The sequence below is a fragment of the Papilio machaon genome, chromosome 4 (assembly GCF_912999745.1).
Source record: "Papilio machaon chromosome 4, ilPapMach1.1, whole genome shotgun sequence".
Lineage (NCBI taxonomy): Eukaryota > Metazoa > Arthropoda > Insecta > Lepidoptera > Papilionidae > Papilio > Papilio machaon.
The window spans coordinates 8,152,050-8,171,574 of record NC_059989.1 but is presented as its reverse complement, the minus strand read 5'-3'; the positions used below and the strand labels follow the sequence as shown (position 1 = coordinate 8,171,574).

The following is a 19,525-nucleotide window of genomic DNA, read 5'->3' as shown; positions in this document are numbered from 1 at the left end:
GCTGCCCATAGACATTCGCAATTGCAGATGCTTTGCCTATCCTCAATCGACGAAGGAGGAGACGCACAAAAAGAGAATATTTAACCTTCCTATGCATCTCCTCCTCCCCTTCCCATCCTTTCCTTATAAGAAAAGAGTGGGAAGGGAAAGAGGACTAAAATTAGGCCTCATTATTAGGATTTATTTTACTAGCATCGATAGCGGTTAACAACACGTGCGTTTTATTAACGCTGTGTTAAAACTTCGCGTCGGGATGAACGCTTTAATATCACTGTGGTTTCCTTCACCCAGAGCTTTAAATTCAACATGCGCGATAAAAAATCGTCGCGTTTTAAAAGCGCAGCAGTATGAAGGTACATAGAAATACATCTGTTTTATTTGAACCGATAAAAACCGCTCGTGCGAAGTTCTTACATTGGTGTCGTAAACAGTAAAGTTTGACTTAGTCTATACTCACCTTGTTAACATGCATACATTTCAGCCTTGTAAATAAATGACATAAAATAGTTGCCATATGATAGGATACAATCCTACATTGGTTATCTTTATTAGATAATTAATAAAAATTTCGAAATACGAGTCAAATAATTTTTTTTCAAACTGTCCACATACAAATATACGATTAAAATTATGTACATTTTTGAACAATAACCCTCATTTTCTCCGTGGGTTTCTAAGACCAAAATCCTCATTTAAAACATACTAGCTTTTACCCGCGACTTCGTCCGCGCGGAATAAAAATAAATGCACACAAGATAAAAAAGTTCCTATGTCCGTCTCCTAGTTCTAAGCTACCTACCCATCAATTTTCAGTCAAATCGATTCAGCCGTTCTTGAGTTATAAATAGTGTAACTAACACGACTTTCTTTTATATATATAAAATATAGATTGTTATCTGTTTTGTCATAGATAATGAGTGGGATGACGATATGTTTTATATAAAGATCTTAGTCTCAGAAACCAATTGTTTATGAACAGTACCCAAAAATATCTATGATATGTTTATCTTTAGATTATTAAATAAATTGTTTGTAAATTGTACATGATTTTTAAATGCATATATTATACTGTAAAATATGAATACTGATAAAAAAAGATACAAAATATAATGAACTTAACTCACAACCACTATCCTGAGGGAAACAATACGACTAAGGGATTATTTTATTTTAACCCCTTTAAAAAATTATTAGGCAGATACAAAAAATAATGTTTTAACTATTTCTAATGCATGGTTATCATAATAAAATTAATTTAGCGGTAATTATGTAATGAGAAATTGTTATTTTGCTTAGATTCAGAAAATGCTTATGGTAATAAACATTTAACAAAAACTACTTTATCTAGATCCAATAGGATCCACCTATCGTCTAGTTAGTGTATTAAATATTGAGCATAATCTTTATGTATAGAGAAAATATATACAGTTGTAAAATATGCTTGTGATGCATGCAAAAAATAACATATCGACTAACATATGAACACTGACCTCTATAAATGGACAGGTGATCGTTTGGAAATGACAGCCTTTGCTGCGTTCCGATTTAAACGCGTTGATGTGACGTGTCAGTTAATAGCTTTATATATTAATAGTCTTTGATAAGTAACAAGGGCGGATGCGATGGGGAAATTCGAAGACGTACACAGATGGCTAAAGCAGCAATGAGCAAGCTGACCAGGATATGGCAAAACAGAAATGTGTCAAACGCCACTAAAACCAGGCTAGTGCGTGCTTTAGTCTTCTCGATATTTTTGTACGGATCAGAATCATGGTCAATTCGAGCAGCCGACCGAAAGAAAATCGATGCTTTTGAAATGTGTTGTTGGCGGAGAATGTTGCGCATACCATGGACTGCAAAAAGAACCAACAAATCCATTCTCCGTCAACTAAAGAGCACGCGCCTATCCACTACCTGCTACCGGCGAGTCCTCAGTTACTTTGGTCATATTGCCCGGAGGCAACCAGACAATCTGGACAAACTGGTTGTGGTAGGGAAAGTCGAGGGTAAAAGAGCAAGGCGACGATCGCCTATCCGTTGGTCTGACCAAGTCCAGACAATATTGGGACTCAACATTCCGACCGCCATGAGACAAGCAGCGGACAGAGCGGTGTGGAAGCAGCTCGTCGACACATCAGTGAAGGCACTTCAAGATGAGCACGACCTTCAGTAATGAAGAGTACGAAGAAGAAGAATATTAATAGTTCGAATCCACATCACCGCTACCATCAGCGTCAAAATGGTGAAAATCAAATAGGCACAAAATACTACGTCTTATAACCAGTCCATTTATAGATGTCAGTACATATGAAGGATTACTGTTCAAGATGTGTGTAAATTTTTTTTTTCATAATCAAAAAATAACGAGTACGTATGTGGCAGTTCACTTTTATCCTAACCTTATAAAATAAAAAATATATAATTTCGCCTTACAAACAACTTATTGATTTATTGTACAACAAATTTTAAGTCTTGGTAGTTTTTTTTAAGTGGTCACATTAAGCGGTCAATTTTACATTCATGACTCTTGAATCCTGTCCACTTCACTTTTTACCTTTTTAAGTAGGTTACATATCTTTTTGTATTTACCCGTCGAGTTTGGTAAGTTCTCAAAGTTTATGACGTCACAAATGTCTTTAGCAAACTTATCGTCACTCGGCAATTTAACGTAAGGGGACGCGACATTCAAAACTGGTGTACCGTAAAATGTAGATTTAACAATACCAGTTTTTGGCGTTGACTGACTAGTTTTAGTTGGTTCAGAGTCTATTTTAGTGGTTTCACTAATGACTATATCAGTCTTTGATTTTGACTGACTAGTCTTAGTTGGTTCAGATTCTTTGTTAGTAGTTTCACTAATGGCAATACCAGTTATTGATGTTGATTGACCAGTCTTAGATCTTTCAGATTCTAAGTCAGGGGTTTCACTAATTTTTGTACTTACTTGTCTAACAGTGGAAGGAATTTCTAGTTCAATTACGGATTTGTTTGCATTTTCATCGCATTTCTCATCTATTTTGTTTAATTCAGTCTTTTCGACTTCATTACCAACTTGCTCACTTTCCTTTTCACCAACAACTATTTCAGTTTCCCTTGAAAATTGGGATATCAGTTTTGTTGGACTTTGTTCTTTAATAGCATCCAATAGCTTTTTCTTCTTTTCTTCCAAATCATTCAAAGTTGGACTTTTAGTGCCGCTGTTGTTTGGTATATCCTGAAAAGAGCGAGCCACCCATACAAAATACAAAGCGGAAAATGGTTAGGTAGTGCGTGAGATAGGACCAAACATATATAAATGTGTAAATCTAAACACTAATACATACAACATTGAGTGTGTTAACAAATACTATAGAAATTTGCATCGAGTTTGTCCTCATATGAAGTAACTTTGGATAAAGAAAAATTTAACTCCATGAAATCTTTAACCAGATGATCAATACCAGTTGTTCTGGTGACAGATATATAAAAAGAAAACCAAACTTAAGAGCTACAATATCACTAGAAAGATAAAAAAATGAAGTTAAAATTACCATTATTACTATCAGAGAGAAGCAAGCACCAAAACTATGTCAAAACTAATATAAAGTCATATACAATGTCAAGTCAATGCATAAAAAAAACTCACAATTACCTCATAGTCTTCAAAATCTTCATCAATAATTATAAAGTCATCATCTGGCATTGGAATATCTATTAATTCTGATGCCGAGACAATTTTTTCTTTATTTCCATCTATTTCTTTATGAACTTCAGACTTGTTTGGACTTGATTTATCTTTTCCAGTTGCGGTGGCTACATTTTTAGGTGACCCTAGAACTTCTGTAAAAATTATACCCAAATCACATTGGTAACTACACAGATGTTTCCGAGTAAAAAATTACTATACATCTTACTAATATGTAAATGCGAAAGTTTAGATGGATGGATGTTTGTTTGAAGGTATCTCCGGAACGGCTGAACGGATCTTGATGAAATTTGGCACAGATGTAGATCATACTCTGGAGGACCACATAGGCTACTAATTATGTTTTTTTAATGCCGCGCAGACGGAGTGGCGAGCGATAGCTAGTATCAAATAATATTGACCTAGAAATGTCAAAAATAATTTGAATTATCATATCTAAAAGTGTGAGACTCACCTTGACTTGATATATCTTGGTTAGTGTTGTCTAGTGAAGGCGGTGGTGAGTCGGGGGGCGGAGGCAGAGGAGGAGGCTCCTCGTCAGGTAGGGGAGGCACTAGTGGGAACTCGGATACTTCTGTAAATGTAACTCAGGTTTAGACTGGCATCTAGACCTAATCTTATATATATAAAAGAAAGTCGTGTTAGTTACACTATTTATAACTCAAGAACGGCTGAATCGATTTGACTGAAAATTGGTGGTCAGGTAGCTTAGAACCAGGAAACGGACATAAGATAATTTTTACCCCGTTTTCTATTTTTCATTCCGCGCGGACGGAGTCGCGGGTAAAAGCTAGTATTTTATAAAGGTATGAATTAATTTTAAGTCTATTAAACATATCCATTTTAAAAGTATGAAGTTTCTTTATATTTTAACAAGTAAATTAATTAGCACTAGATCAAAGTGACTGTGATCTCTAAAATATCTAACTACTAGATTTTAAAACAAAACTAGATCAGACTTTGTCCAACTTGATATAAAAAAAGTTGTTCGTCTCAACGAACATGGCTAGAGCAGAGCCTGTGCGTAGTATTGGAAGATTACAAAACAACGAGAAGAATATGTAGGACACAGATGATCTGTGCAAAAGAAAACCACTGCACGCAGAAAATCTAGAAGGCTGGGGCGTACATAACACACACTTAGTAGATCGTGTAAATGATCATGCTTGGTCAGGCATCTAAGTACAAATATAAGGCGAAATATGAATCAAATAAATATTTTTTGTTAAGGAGCATTAGGTGGTTTTATTTCCCCGTGCCCAGCATTGGGGATTCACCTCCCGTGCGAGTCGTGCTGTATGTCTGGAGTCATTCCCCCAACCGGGGCTGACACTGACATAGGATGTACAAATGTTATGGTGAATTTTGTCCAAAATTTCAGACAATATTAAAAATTAAAATGACAAAATATTACACACCATCTCCACTGTCCAATTCCATCTCCGTTTGACTGATTTGAGAGTCATTTGGTGTACCAGATGGGAATATTGTCAACTTTTTCCGTTTATATGCTTTCATTGCATTCGGTGCCAATGTCTGAAGCATCAACATCTTGCTATCTTGCTCCGAGATTGGTGGAGCACCAACTATGTGACCTTGCTGTAACAGTATACCTTAAATTAACTACCTTTAATGCTAGATATAATGTATGCAACACACAGTGGTAAATGAATAACAAAAATATACCTCAACATATCTAGAGCTGGCCGGTACATTAAATCCAGGAAAGTCAAGTATCTTCTTGATATCAAACTTATCTTTGGAGCCGGCCTCACATATCTGCCCTTCTTCATCATCCTCATCCAGAATCACCTTACCCTATGTACCATTATTAAATTAATTTACTGATGCAGTCAGAGATGATAAGGTTTGCTCCCTTAGTACAGATTTTTGAAACAAATCTACTTTATGGACTTGCTTATGTACCATTTAAATGTCTACAAGTGTGACAGTAACACAAAAAATCTACTCCTTACTATAATACCTAAATACCTTAAATAATCCTTACTAATTTTTAAAACAAGACAATGAAGTCAAGTTGACGCTTTACTCTATTATCCAAAAATTACAAAATGATTTAGTCTACCTTTAAACTTTTGTTATATTAAACTATTTTGTACAAAGATTACGACAACTGCCTACGAGAATAGTGACATTGCTATCAGTTATATATTTTACAAGTGTTAAATTCATACATTGAAAAGGAAAATATACTTTAAAATATAACATACAGCTGAGTCAAACATTGATATTCCGGAATGTGATATTCTAGCTTCTTCCAGCCAACCGGGAGGATAACCGAGCTTCCGCATGCGATATATATGTAATGGTAACTCGTTCCTTTTCAGTCCTAGTGCATGTCGTAGCTGACTAGATATCCTTCCAGGTATTAAATGACCATATTTCTGATCATCTTCAACATGATATCGACTAAGCAAAACAAAATTTTAATATGAATTTACATGTGAAAAGTTAAATTGTTGACAATTTCTGAGACAACATGAATACACAGCATATTTAAGATATTGTTGTTTTTAACAGTTATTATTTTTTTAAAGTCTTAATAATCTTTCATCAGACATTTTTCTATGGTTTAACAGAGAAATCATAGTATTGATTTTCAAATATCTTGGTAGTTTGCATCTTCATTTGAGTCACAACCCATAGATGTAGTGGAGCCCAAATGGTTTTAGTGGAAGGGCAATACAAAGCGCACAGCTCAAGGTCAGCCTCCAAGATTGAAACACACACATCTTTTGTTACTTACCCAAGTTTCGTGGTTAAATTCTTTCTGTTTTCAGCAATTCTGTTATTATTTCTTGGTAATTTACAATCTCTTAACACATGCTCTCCATCACAGTTAAAACAGATTGGTCCCCTTCGGAGAGCTTTTGAGGGCTCCGGTTCTTTTTCTACCTCATTTGAAATAACTTTAGAAGACTGAAAATATTGAAGAATTTTCAAGAAAAATTTTAATACCATGTTACTATATACTAATGAAAATATTAGTCTTAAACAATTGTTTTAATTTTACATATTTCCCATATTTCTTCCTTACCTATATTTTACTATAGTCTTTTACTCATTTTCCCTAAAAAAACTACAATGACACTGTATTTTTGTATTTATGTATGTAGAATACAAGCCTATACAAGTACTTACTTGTGTATATTGTGGAATTTCATTATTCGATTCATCTTTTGGATTTGTATCAACAAAAAACAAATTCATATCAATATTGTCTTCTTTTGGTTTCGGCTGATCAGTAATTAAATTATCTGACCAAATAGCAAGGTCCAATTCTGTATCACTTTCAGTGACAACATTTTCATTATCACTTAATAATAGACCACTTATAAACATTTTAATCTTCTCTTTATACTTATTCGCCAGCTTGTTGTTTTTAAATCGTATGGATATCAGTGGCGAAGTACTCTCACCTCCGATTGACGCCGGCCCATTAATTGAAGCTGGAGAGTCGATAGTAATATCTTCATTTAAAATAATAGTTTCAGGACCGTCAATACTCTGTTGTTCATGTTTTTCAACAGACGAAAAAATAACACAATCTAACTCATCATTATTTATCTCTTCTTCGGTATTATCGTCTTCTACAACAACAATCGAATTTTTCCCTCCATTCTGACTTTTGTCTTCAATTTCGATTATACTATCACTATCGTCCATAGAATTACTAAGTGTAGTCATATCAACTATACTTTTATCAGTAATAGATTGGGTTGCCGTCATTTTGGAAGAGGTATTAGTCTCAAAACGTTTCTTCTTATTTTCCTTAACTTCATCTTCACTACTGCTTTCGGTGTCATCATTGTCCAACTCATATATAATATCGTTCACTCCCGTTTTTCTCTTTGCCATGATTATGAAATCTATTAATTAAACTTCATTATAAGAACTCATTTTACTCAAAAAATCAATAAATTCAATACACCTTAGTACACCTTGAAAAGATTTATTTTTTATTTGGACTCACAAATCACATCACATTGAAAATGACAATGACAGATCATGAGTGGTTACTACCACAACATTGCCATAGAATTCCACTACTTCCATATTACAGGTGAAGCTCGGGACCTTCATCTGATCTGCCATAGGTTCTATTAAGTATTTGGTGGTATGAACTTCAGAACCAGGCCTAGACTTAAAAATTATCTTTGACGATTTGTTACTCCATTTTCCGATCACAGACTCAAGAAGTAATCTTCGTTACTCTATGACACACTGCAAAAACATAAATATAACATACTCTGTGTGGCTAAAACTAATTCTAACCTATAATTCTAAAAAAAATTATATAAAACTAAAATTAAAATCTTATTCCTAATTTCAACTCTTTCAGAGCAATGCAAACATAAAATACTGCTTTTACTGATTGTTAAATTCATGTCAATATGGCACTACATAAATTCATACAGAAAAACGTAATTCTACAATACAACCATTTTCAGCTTCTTGCTATTTCAAGTCGAAAATTAAGTATTATTCCTACGGTGTACGGTAAATCTTTGAATCCTTCAAATTTAATTGTAAGTTGTAAGTTAACCCTTATCACATTTTTCTTAAATCTTAAATTTTGGTTTCATAGATGGGGAACAAGATCCAGGTCCGAAATTTTTTTCGTCAGGCGTCCAAGCGCTTTTGAAACGATTGACTAGACCAGATTTCTCAAAAGTATTTCGCAAAAGAACAAATAGCAACCGACCTGTTCTTAAGACTCCAGAATATAAATTTTTAACAAATGAGGAACTCCAAAGTGAATTTTCAAAAGCCAATAAGACAGCTGCTCGATTGCTACAGATGCCACCGGTTGTCAAGGTAGTTTCATTTCTTATATAATTACTTAAGTAAATGGAAAATAGTGTGTGGTGCTTTACAGGTCAAATAGGGGAAGACTTCTGTTGAATAATAGACCAATACAAACAAAATAATAATGATTATTTATTTTAAAAAAATATATCCAGCACTGTTATTATTATAACATAACTAGCTGTCGCCCGCGACTCCGTCCGCGCGCAGTTAAAAACAAAATGGGGGGGGGGGTTATGAAAAATAGATGTTGGCCGATTCTCAGACCTACTGAATATGCTCACAAAATTTCATGAGAATCGGTCAAGCCGTTTCGGAGGAGTACGGTGACGAAAACTGTGACACGAGAATTTTATATTTTAGATAAACAAAGATTAATTTGATATTGTTATAGTTTTTTAGGACATAATTTTCCCACTTTAACTTATTGTTTTCTCCCATATCCAGGTACATCAGCCAATCAATGAAGTTCTATCTAAGGACCCAGCTCTTGTTGGATATGACAATACAAAGTATTTGTTTACAGACATCACCTTTGGTGTACCAAATGAACACAGACTTATTGTGGAAAGGTTTGTTGAATATATCTTTTCACAATATATAAAACAAAGTCCAAACACCGCTTGTCTTTCCATCTCAATTCTATAAAATCAAAAAAGAATACCTTATAGTTATTGTGTATTTCTTTTAAAGGTTTTGCTAGATGATTTAATGAATGCATTTAAATCTAGTACTAGTAGACTAGTACAGTGTACTTATATATTTGTTCAAAACAATGGTATATTTGTTCTAGGGTCTCATAAAAGTAACACAGAACTTTATGTAATAAACTATAATAATGTTGAACTTTTTGTTTTTTCCAGGGACCCTGATGGTACACTACAAATGAGTGATCATGATACACGAAAAAGACTTAATCAGGTAAGTAAAGACCGAAGAAATATTTTTTAAGAATTCAATATATTACTAATGATAGTTTTAAAACATTCTGCCTTCTTACATGTCTCTTTTATAGATTAGAAGTGATAAGACATCAGATTAATCCTGTCCCCTTCCGTAGCATACTGTTGCAGTAAGCTTAAATAGGCTTTTTTCTCAAAAGTGCATAGGTATTAAGGTCTAAAACTAACTAGTCCATGTTCCAGATATACTTTCCAATTCAGGGTCGCAAAGTAAGAGAACCAATGATGTTTGCTGATGAAGAAAAATTAAATAGTCTACTGGAGGCAGAGAAATATGAATACATACTCGATCGTGCTTGCATACAGTACGAGCCGGACGAACCGTCGTATCAGAAAGTGACAAGCATTACATATCAGCATGTTGATATGAAAACCAATTATAAATTGTTAAGGTAAAGGTGTTAGCTTAAGTTGTTAAGTCTTTTAATGCAACTGGTGGGAATAAGTAGAACTATTATGTCACAAGATCCTTGTTAGACTATAGCTGTCTTGTCATGTCTTGTGTATCATTTACTATGCCTAAGTAGGTTTTCCATTTTTTATGACTAACATTCGTAACAGTACTATTCTGACTGGGCTTTGATAACTTTGTCATAGTACAAGATTTGAGGTTATGATAGCCTATTTAAAGAAGCTTAATAACGATTTTTCTCTATTTAACACACTCAATGCCACTATGATGTTCACATATTTTAGTTTAAACATTAAAAAATTCCAAAATATCTTTCCTTAGATCGACAAGGCATTTCGGTCCCCTGGCCTTCTATTTAACTTGGCATCAATCAATGGACAACTTGATGTTGGAATTATTGCAAATGGGTGTTATAAGAGAAGCTGTGCTTTTAATGGGTCTGAGGCAAGCCATTCATGAAGATATTACATTTGCCAGTGATCTCAATGCACTGGTACAACAAGTAAGTTAAATTTTTGATAGCTTTAAAGGCCTTATCATAAGAAACTTAGACAGTGTTTCAAATGCATTTTAGCTGTGACTAGTGCCCAACATGGATTTTTGTCAGATTATGGTTATTGAGACATTATTAAGTGTAGGCTTGTGAAATGCAATCTTTACCAATAAATAATGAAGTACTTATACCAAAAGCATTGTGGTGAATGGTGATACATATTTATGGTGAAACAAATAACCACATTGATGTCTATAATATCAATGAGCGGCGGTCAAAGGGTTAAAAATGATGTTAAACTAAACAGTGTCTAACAGTATTTTTTGGAGTAACACAGTAACTTTTGAAAGAAAGAGACGTGATTTATCAGAGATGGCCACCAGCACTTTATATTGATTAGAAAGGTTCTAGCTTTGTGGGGAATTATAAAATATTGAAAGTGTTAAATGGAAATGTTGTAAAAGTTTTATTGCTGCTATTTTAATATTTTCACTTATAATTGAGTTTGTTATATCTTCCATTTATATCTCAACAATGTGGCTAATGGAATATTAAAGATTCGCCTAATACAGTAGAAGGGTTCATTTATACTTACAGGTTCTCCCTATGCCAGTGCAAGCAGCGAAACCTGACAGTTTATCGGAAGAAGACATCCAACTTGACAACAAGTGCATTGATTGTGTTGTCAAATATATCGCGAAAAACTCGGCTATGAAGAGCCAACAAGAACTCGCTTTACAAGGCTTCAAAGAAGATTATCAGCAAATGGTGGAGCTCAGTCGCGGCTTGAGGAAGGCTCACGGTGAAGCCTAAAGTTATTAAATGTTTAGCTAAGTATAAATTAAAGTTTAATTTTACATAATATCAAATAAATAATGTTTTAGTTTAATCGTATTTTATTTAAATAACTGAGTTTTTATATTATCTGTAACCATTAAAGATCTACAAGCTCACAGCTCGCTAGCGCCCTCCTGTCAACGTCAAAAGTGCCATTAGGTCCTTTTCGTATTGTAGCTGTCATGTCATGTTTTTCTCTTTTAAGTCATTTTCTATGCCCATGCAGGTTTTTCATATTGGAACGAAGTGAAAGGGGGCTAGACGGAAAAAATTCTTACGAAAAGTTGTCACGACACTTTTTGCTATATCACCATGGCAACGACGTGACAATATATAACGAAAATTCATAGAAATAAAATGTACTTCTTGTGAAGACTTAAGTTTTTTATTCATAGAATAAACATTGGTTCCTTCACTAATTCATTGAAAGGAACTTCGTTCCATCCGGGTGTCCCTTGACACCTCTCAAGTTTTTTTTCTGACAGAGCTAACCGCGTTCGCAGCGCCTCGTTGGTCCAGATATCTTCAAACTTGTCAATAACCTTGACAATTAAAGTCGTTTGCCTATAATTGTCAAGTTTATTGACAAATTGTGTTTATGTTTGTATATATTATAATTATATTTGTTTATTGAAATGCCTTTTTACCGGAAACCCAGAAATTTTACACCATTGTGCATGATATCAGAGAAAAAGTCTATAAAAAACAATGTCCATCATTCTATATTCACATCACGTTTTGATAAATTCGTGGGCGATTGGAGAAATGACTTGAAACATGGTTAGCAAATACAAAAGTTTTCATTTTATTTTAGACTTGACATGCTTTTAGATTAGAGCGGCGGAATTCCTTATTTTTTCACATTAGTAGATCTTTATAGATGAATTCGCTCTATCTTTTTTTTTTTCGGAGGAGGCTAATCGTTGGTTTCTGAGACCAATGTCACTGTATGAAACAATATTGGGATATTGGTTTTGGAAACCAATGGTGAGGGTGAGGAGCTCAAACAATGTACAAGTTTTTCATTCTTATCATTTTAATAATGTTACTAATAGATGGCACTGTATACAACTAAAAATGTGGTCTTGGAAACTGGATCTTTGCAGTCACCATCACATGAGTCCTGCTAGTTTTATCTATTCTATTGATCTTCAACATTACAATTTCTAATTATTATTTATATGAAAAGTTCACGAAGACTTAACAATTTACAGGTAAAGGATATTTTTTAACTATCGGGGGCAAACTTTACGAAGGTGATTGGTATAATGGTTTCAGGTATAAAGTTGTTTCTATAAATAACACAACCACGAAAATAAAAATTACATAAATCATATTCTTTCAAATTCCCAGACATGGTAATGGGACTTTAAGTAATCGGCTACCAAATGGTACATTTTGTTTGGAATACCGTGGGGATTGGGTTAAAGGTAAGCCGGAAGGCGTTGGCTGGTGGTACTATAAAAATGGGGACGTCTACTTTGGTTTCTGGAAGAGAGGATACCGTCATGGATACGGAAAAATGTGGTACTCTGATGGCACTCTATACGTCGGGTACTGGCATATGGGTGTTAAGGAAGGTTTAGGCATGTTTGTTCAAGGTAACCCGGTTATATTAATAAGCTAACGAATGTTTTGTTACAACCTGTTTAATCCATGAGGAACTTTGCGAGATGCAAGCAAAGCAACTGGAGATTATTGGGAATCTTGGGAAGTTGTTACGCTCTTATAAAGTTAGAAAGCACAAATCAATCAATATTAATCGAAGTTCGAGGTTTTGGAAGCGAAGAAATCTTTATTTAAGGCCGGCAACGCATCTGCAGTTTCTCTGGTGTTGCTTATGTCCATGAGCGGCATGATCACTCTTCGTTTGCCCCCTTGTTCAAAGATATGTCCATTGAAACTAAAAATTTTCATTGGACCATCCGAAACTTTTAGATCTTCTATTTTTTAGTGAATGGTAATCGCTACGAAGGGAATTGGAAAAACGACAAGAAGAATGGTTTAGGTCGTTTCTACCACATGAGCACGGGACAACTTCAGAAAGGCTGCTGGCTAAATAATTTGTGTGTAAAGTCCAAAATGTTAGATATCACTGTAAGACAGTTTTGTGTCCGCCCAACAGAATATCCTATACCTCTGGTATGTTTTATTTTATAACGTAATTTTTCTTTTGCAATTAATTCCAGTTGAAATCAGAATACAAATTTGTCGTTATTAATGCGTTCAATGTTTTCAATAATTCTAGGAAACTCTTCAAGACTCAAGAAAAATACTAGAAGAGAGTAAACTCTGGTTATCTCAATCACTCGGTGACATAGACAAACAATTAAAAAACTGCATCGATTGAATTTATAATGTTTATTTTATATCAGATCGTACATAACAATGTTTGTAAAATTATTTTCTACAGATAATAAAAACTTATTCTATTAAACATTAGGGTGTTGACAGATTTCGTAACAATGTCATTAATTATATCACAGAGTAATTCATTACATTGAATTAAGTAACTCTTATATATTTTTTTAATATTTAATAAGTCACATCGTGTTTACATTCCCTGCTTACATAAGCGGATACATTTCAAAATGTCAAGAGAATTTACACAACGTTTTTATACCTTTTTACAAAAAAATTATAATAACGTATATTGCTTGTCAAAAAACATTAAAAACGCTCTATCCTAAATACCTACAGAACTCTATACTCCACTGGCTATAAGCTATGGTATTTTGTGCCTATTTGATTTTCGCCATATTGGCGCAGATTGTAGCCTTGGTAACTAGAAATAATAATAGAGATAGAACACGAAGCGGAAGTAGTCATTGCAAAGCAGCGACCTATCCAGCGGATATCTATGAAAATTAATGTAAATAACATAAGGATATTGACCTAGTTATAATACATTTTGATTAAATTCGTCATGGGTTTCCATTGTTGAAGTTTATGTGTAACAATAAACAAACGATTTGAAAACCTTCTCCTTAAGTAGGTTAAAAATTACACAAATATCAAGCATGTTTAGTTTCGCTCTTTGTTTTTCCTTGACTTCAAGGTCAGTTTGGATAATGAAATTAGTGTGTTGCGTTTTTAAATTTTAAGACAAATGCGCGAGCACTAGATTATTTATTACATATAAAGTATAAAAAAAATGTTTCATCCATTGAATGGTATTATATTTAAAACGATCAGATATTTTTAATTTATATTGTTTAATATTGAACACAGATAATTATGAATTGAAGCTATGCAATGTTTTGAGGAGATTCAACTGTCATTTCATTACCATATTAACTAAAGCTTTTGTAACAAACAAAATCAAAACATTCCCATATTACAACATAGCAAAGACCATTAATTGGCACTTATAAGTACTTATCTAAGTACATACACTATATCTAAAGATAACGTACGTAGCGTTTCGATTATTGCATTGTTACAATGCGAAATCATGGAACAATGATTAATTAATAAAAAACGCTACTTGTATGTGAGCGTAACTAACTTATATATATAAAAGAACAATCCGATATAACATACAAAATATTCCATCAAACAATTCTACTTTGTTCAAGTAAGGTTAGATTATTCATTCGACCATCATGATCACCCATTTCGATCTGTTCCTTCAGTAACTCCAACTCTTTGATACCAGTGACGGTTACTTCGTATTTATGTGTCGCTAGAGACATATAGAAATGTATAGCGAAAGCTAGGAAGACTATCATGACAGGGATAAGTACTACACATGCCGACCAAGCGGCTGTTACACTAAGATCGTAGAACTTCACCCAGCAGAGTATAGCTATTTCGACTAGGAATAAAATAAGACCTAGTAATGTTGAAAACGCCCATGCTATTTCAATATACCAGTGTAATCTTTCGTGTGGGGATTCGTGTACAAGTGATATACTGTGGAGATTGCCAATCGCCTCAATGTTAGGTAATATGCACGTGCTTATCATGAGTGCCAACATATGCACAGCCACTAGTAATGTCGTACATACTGTGAACGCTACCAACATCGCGGGCGGCACTTTCGTATCCTCCGGTTGATTTAGCTGCACCTCAACCATAGCTACCTGAAAACATATATTTATATTGACTGCACAATAAGAAAAAATATATTAGGAAAAACAGTTTTGGCAATGAAATTGAAATTAGAGGTATAGTTTTAGGCGGACATTTTCCCGTGAATTTTCACTGTTGACAAACCTATGCAAAAATATGTTATGAAAAACCTATATTGGGCCTACCTTTTTGCCTGTCCAGTACTTGTTATCACATTTAATCCGGAATGAGTACAATTCAATCTAATTATATCCTATTTTATCTCACACAATGAAACATAACTTATTAATAACTATATATGACCTCTTTTAGATTATTTCAAGAGCTACGCAAGAGAACCCCGGTTGTGCGTAACTAGTAGTTAACCTTAACGAGTTACCATTTTAGGGTTTCAATAACATTTCGTTTTGTCTGAATTGTCGCTTCTCATTTAACAATGTCTTTATTTTTTTCTTAAAAAGAAGTAAAATATTTATTTATAAACGCGAATACAGTTTCATGGTTCAAACTACGCTATGTAAAATATAATGTCGTATAGGTTTGCTTTTGTAAACTGACCTTTATTTACATAAAGTGTTATTTTCTATGTTAAAAATTACATTGTTCGCCAACAATTTTAATGGGAATCGATTTATTCTTAGCATTAACAAAATTCCGTTCATTACAATAACCAGCAGTATTAATGACCAAAGCTATTATTCTTTACAATATTACATTATGTATAAGTCTCTATGTAAAATTAGTTAAATGGTTTAGCTCACAGTGTCACAGTTAAACAAATATACATAAAAACCCGCAAAATATATAGAGGATGATGTAAAAAAAAACTTACGACAAATTAATCACTAATCCTACGAAAATAATCGTATCCCGCTTTACAATTTGCGCCATGTATAGGTACTGTTTTTTTTATCTGTGTTAGTAAGTCTTTCAGTGAAATTAAAAAAATAAGAATACAAAATTCCGTTTGTTTATTTTATATGATAAGGGGGCAAACGAGTACCAAGGTGTTCATCGATGCATATCTGCAATACCAGAGGAACCTCAGATACGTTGCCGGCCTTTATGTACCGTACCGTTTTTTTTTTAATTTTTGTAATGTAAAATTTGTGTTACAAACTTACGATTATTTATACGTAAGACCCATCGAACATTTAAAAGTACACAACGAGTTAGTAACAAACATAATTTCGCTAAAGAAACAATACGAAATTAAATCAATGGTTGCAATAACTTATCCGTAATCAGTGTGCAAAAGTTGTCATTCTTAGACACAATGTAAATATAATTAACATTTAAAATCGTGACGGGAAAAGATAGACAAATAAAAGTATATGACTAATACTTACCATTAAGAAAACACAGCCTAACCTAACAACCATAGACAAATTAAAAAAAAGAGACCTAATTCCAAATAATGAAACAAGCTTTTTCCAAGTAAAAGGCGGCAAATGATCTAGCAGGTAGCCTCTGGCCATAGACATCTGCAATAAGTTATTGCCTACCTTCACAGGCAAAGGACCTACCTAACCTACAGAAAAAGGATAAGGAAGAATGATATTAATACTTGCCATAGCAAATCCTGACAACAAGGCTGATGTTTTACTTGAGGCCTTGAGTTTAGCACGGCTGAGCTGAAGCTTCCTCCAGGACAAGTATGCCGGTGTATGCAGAGCATCATCGGTTTGTATTGGCGTCTCCCCAGACATCACGCACTTGTGCTGTTGAAGAATGCACTATTAAAGCTAGTTTTTCAAACATGAATTAGATTTATTTTCACTAAAAGTCCAGTGGAAATGTTATTGCACTAGTGGAAAAGGGTTTTCTAACATTAACATTTTAAAGTACTTTGAATAACAATTTAACATTCCTATGTTATGTTTAATGTTATCTGTTTAGTAGGAAGAAATTTTTTATTATTTCCTCAAAGCAAAATGAGTCATAAAATCAACAAAATAAGAATTTGAAGTTGTTAGTTAATTAAATGTTATATGAAGTTATAATAGTCCTATTGTTTTTGACAAAATTTTTGATGGCTCACACTGTGTTCCTACAAATCCAACAAACACTCAACTAACCCAACAAATGAGTAAGATTATGATTATAAAAGAATAAGAAAATATATGAAATTATTTATAAAAACAGTATTCTTAGTTATCAATTTGTAACATTTATCAATAGTACTACATTACCGTTGGTTTCTGAGACCAAAAACTCTGTATAAAACATATGGTCATCTCTTCCATTATCTTTAACAAAACAGAGATGAGTTTTTGTTTGTTATTGTTGTTGTCAAGATGTTTTAAATGAGGATGAGTTGGTCTCAGAAATCTATGGTTAATCTTAATTTTACCTTAGTATTTACCAAAACAATGGCAATAGCATACAGAAACATGAATAATGAATTTGCTATGACATTTGATTGTGTTGAATAACATTGAAGCAAGGACGTAATGGATTAGGAATTGTAAAGAAAATTAGTAAAACTGAAATTTTACATTTTAAATAATCAGAATAGTCAAGGGTACTACTTTATGAACGTAGTTCTTTTTACTGACTTGTATTTATGACTTTACCCCCATGGGGAACAGGGAAGAGCATAAATTATATGCACACTTTAAGATATTTTAAATTATTTATTAATATTGTATTATCTGGTAGAAAAAAATGGAGTGTCAAGTTTTTATTAGCTTCAAAAACACTACATTGATATGCATAGAACTACCTAATAATATAGTTATAATAATGATATAGCCCAAATAAGTTACACAAATAAAGGGGATGTAACATTGAACATAATAAACAAAAACAAGCAAATAAAGACATAAAATGTGTGAGTGAATGAAATGAGTAATCATGTGCACATTTAAAAATGAACACAGTAAAACTACTATAACAAATGTATTTAAATTACAAACAACACAACATATTTACCACTGAGTAATATTATCACAGGTGGAGTAACCTACACAAACCTAAAACTCACTTTCCACTAAACTATTATAACAATAACCATAACCAATCCAATAATCCCTAATATGAGATATTAACTCACTTATTAATAATAGAAAAATTGCAGTACCCAGTCTCAATGCAGCTCAACTGAATGTATGGTAACTGGTCAACAGACTCACTAAATTGGGAAAAAATTTAAATTAGCTCTTCAGATATATAATTAAAAAACATTAAAATAATCAGAAAGTAAACAGAATAATCATGCAAAATTAATAAAAAAGACAGAGCTATGACTGCAAACTGAGGAATTAAAATTTTATTGCACTTCAAGTAAAGTATATTTGAAAAATATAAAGGAATATACAATAAGAATGCACGATAATACATAACATATTAAATATTAAACAAACTACATAAAATGGTAATTAGCAAAACTCGTAAAATAATTTGTGTTACAACTGCAAAGAGTAAATGCACTCAATTGGTTACGTTGAGATTTTCATTTTCGTACCTTAGTTAAGTTTGGACACCAATTATTTGAATGACTGTCGCGACTGGCTGGATGCGCGTAATGGTAATTATTTCCAACCGTACTGGCTGACCAAACCGACATACCTAAAAAAATTGCACGACAGTCCTTCAAGCTGTAGTTGACGAGGTCACTGCTATCGTAGATAATAAGTACGTTCCAAAGATTCCCATAAGCAATTAGTTTGACTTCCACAGTCTAATAAATCACTATCTTTCCCATCCTATCATATAACACGTATTAAAATAATTAGAATGTATGATACAAAATACACATAAAATTGTCACAATTGTTGACAATGACAATTTCAATTTGACACATGGCGTGACGTTTCGACAAATAATGTTTTTTTACTTAACAAAAAACATTTTTACTATAAAATTAAATTGATATTTATATACATTTGAATTTAATACGATGTCTTCAATTTTAAATAATATAGATTTTTCAGAGAAGTTCCTAGAAATTACAGCACTGTTTAGGACCAGAAGGTTCTTATATTTTAGGTAAAGTTCAATCAACGAAGACTTCGTTAGTACTTGTAAAATTGTATTTAAAACATATTGAAAACTATTTAATAGAAGTAGAATAAAATGACGTTGAAAAATAGCGCGTACTAAGAGCATTCAATGGTTGGCATTTGCATTTGGTGTAATGGTTGTCACCTCAGATTAAGAATTGTCACCTATCTCTATTTAATCTGTTAGAACCGTAAATTTTATACACTCTTTGGTACCGTAAAATGCGG

The 19,525-nt window shown here is 33.2% G+C and overlaps 4 protein-coding genes across 9 annotated transcripts; 2 read left to right on the top strand and 2 right to left on the bottom strand.

Annotated features, from left to right (window-relative positions):
* Positions 1-1,353: 1,353 nt before the first annotated feature.
* LOC106720765 (zinc finger CCHC domain-containing protein 8 homolog) lies at positions 1,354-7,697 on the bottom strand. Its single transcript, XM_045686757.1, has 8 exons — positions 6,848-7,697; positions 6,453-6,625; positions 5,917-6,115; positions 5,372-5,503; positions 5,104-5,284; positions 4,140-4,259; positions 3,632-3,819; positions 1,354-3,214 (listed from the first exon to the last, which is right to left on the bottom strand). The coding sequence occupies exons 1-8, from the start codon at positions 7,562-7,564 to the stop codon at positions 2,519-2,521; spliced, it is 2,406 nt and encodes an 801-aa protein (XP_045542713.1). The 5' UTR covers positions 7,565-7,697; the 3' UTR covers positions 1,354-2,518.
* A 301-nt stretch (positions 7,698-7,998) lies between these two features.
* LOC106720605 (28S ribosomal protein S22, mitochondrial) lies at positions 7,999-11,233 on the top strand. 2 transcript variants are annotated; one of them, XM_045686938.1, is made up of 7 exons: positions 7,999-8,206; positions 8,295-8,524; positions 8,963-9,087; positions 9,379-9,436; positions 9,679-9,869; positions 10,211-10,391; positions 10,980-11,233. In XM_045686938.1, exons 1-7 carry the CDS (start codon positions 8,101-8,103, stop codon positions 11,193-11,195), a joined length of 1,107 nt encoding a protein of 368 aa, XP_045542894.1. In that variant the 5' UTR covers positions 7,999-8,100; the 3' UTR covers positions 11,196-11,233. The 2 variants fall into 2 exon arrangements, with proteins under 2 accessions (XP_045542894.1, XP_045542893.1); XM_045686937.1 differs by having other exon boundaries at positions 9,661-9,869.
* A 621-nt stretch (positions 11,234-11,854) lies between these two features.
* Positions 11,855-13,569, top strand: LOC106720724 (MORN repeat-containing protein 3). Its single transcript, XM_014515472.2, has 5 exons — positions 11,855-11,999; positions 12,434-12,497; positions 12,573-12,820; positions 13,174-13,361; positions 13,468-13,569. Exons 1-5 carry the CDS (start codon positions 11,855-11,857, stop codon positions 13,567-13,569), a joined length of 747 nt encoding a protein of 248 aa, XP_014370958.2.
* Positions 13,570-14,383: 814 nt separating this feature from the next.
* On the bottom strand, positions 14,384-19,073 carry LOC106720647 (calcium release-activated calcium channel protein 1). 5 transcript variants are annotated; one of them, XM_014515373.2, is made up of 4 exons: positions 18,760-18,839; positions 18,349-18,426; positions 16,865-17,014; positions 14,384-15,304 (listed from the first exon to the last, which is right to left on the bottom strand). In XM_014515373.2, exons 3-4 carry the CDS (start codon positions 17,000-17,002, stop codon positions 14,774-14,776), a joined length of 669 nt encoding a protein of 222 aa, XP_014370859.2. In that variant the 5' UTR covers positions 17,003-17,014; positions 18,349-18,426; positions 18,760-18,839; the 3' UTR covers positions 14,384-14,773. The 5 variants fall into 5 exon arrangements, with proteins under 5 accessions (XP_014370859.2, XP_014370860.2, XP_014370856.2 ...); XM_014515374.2 differs by having other exon boundaries at positions 18,376-18,426; XM_014515370.2 differs by lacking the exon at positions 18,349-18,426 and having other exon boundaries at positions 18,760-19,073.
* Positions 19,074-19,525: the final 452 nt, after the last annotated feature.

What these genes read in the sequence shown, in the direction of transcription:
- LOC106720765 (XM_045686757.1), bottom strand. Translation starts at nt 7,564, where the DNA reads ATGGCAAAGAGAAAAACGGGAGTGAACGATATTATATATGAGTTGGAC. An exon ending in AAATTCCACAATATACACAA is followed by an intron (nt 6,626 to 6,847) that starts GTAAGTACTTGT and finishes CAATATTTTCAG; the next exon opens with TCTTCTAAAGTTATTTCAAA. An exon ending in AAGATTTTGAAGACTATGAG is followed by an intron (nt 3,215 to 3,631) that starts GTAATTGTGAGT and finishes CGCTCTTTTCAG; the next exon opens with GATATACCAAACAACAGCGG.
- LOC106720605 (XM_045686937.1), top strand. Translation starts at nt 8,101, where the DNA reads ATGGCACTACATAAATTCATACAGAAAAACGTAATTCTACAATACAAC. An exon ending in AGATGCCACCGGTTGTCAAG is followed by an intron (nt 8,525 to 8,962) that starts GTAGTTTCATTT and finishes TCCCATATCCAG; the next exon opens with GTACATCAGCCAATCAATGA. An exon ending in ACCAATTATAAATTGTTAAG is followed by an intron (nt 9,870 to 10,210) that starts GTAAAGGTGTTA and finishes ATCTTTCCTTAG; the next exon opens with ATCGACAAGGCATTTCGGTC.
- LOC106720724 (XM_014515472.2), top strand. Translation starts at nt 11,855, where the DNA reads ATGCCTTTTTACCGGAAACCCAGAAATTTTACACCATTGTGCATGATA. An exon ending in GATTGGTATAATGGTTTCAG is followed by an intron (nt 12,498 to 12,572) that starts GTATAAAGTTGT and finishes TCAAATTCCCAG; the next exon opens with ACATGGTAATGGGACTTTAA. An exon ending in TTTAGGCATGTTTGTTCAAG is followed by an intron (nt 12,821 to 13,173) that starts GTAACCCGGTTA and finishes TCTATTTTTTAG; the next exon opens with TGAATGGTAATCGCTACGAA.
- LOC106720647 (XM_014515370.2), bottom strand. Translation starts at nt 18,861, where the DNA reads ATGTCGGTTTGGTCAGCCAGTACGGTTGGAAATAATTACCATTACGCG. An exon ending in GGTGTCCAAACTTAACTAAG is followed by an intron (nt 17,015 to 18,759) that starts GTACGAAAATGA and finishes ATTCTTCAACAG; the next exon opens with CACAAGTGCGTGATGTCTGG. An exon ending in TGTTGTCAGGATTTGCTATG is followed by an intron (nt 15,305 to 16,864) that starts GCAAGTATTAAT and finishes ATATGTTTTCAG; the next exon opens with GTAGCTATGGTTGAGGTGCA.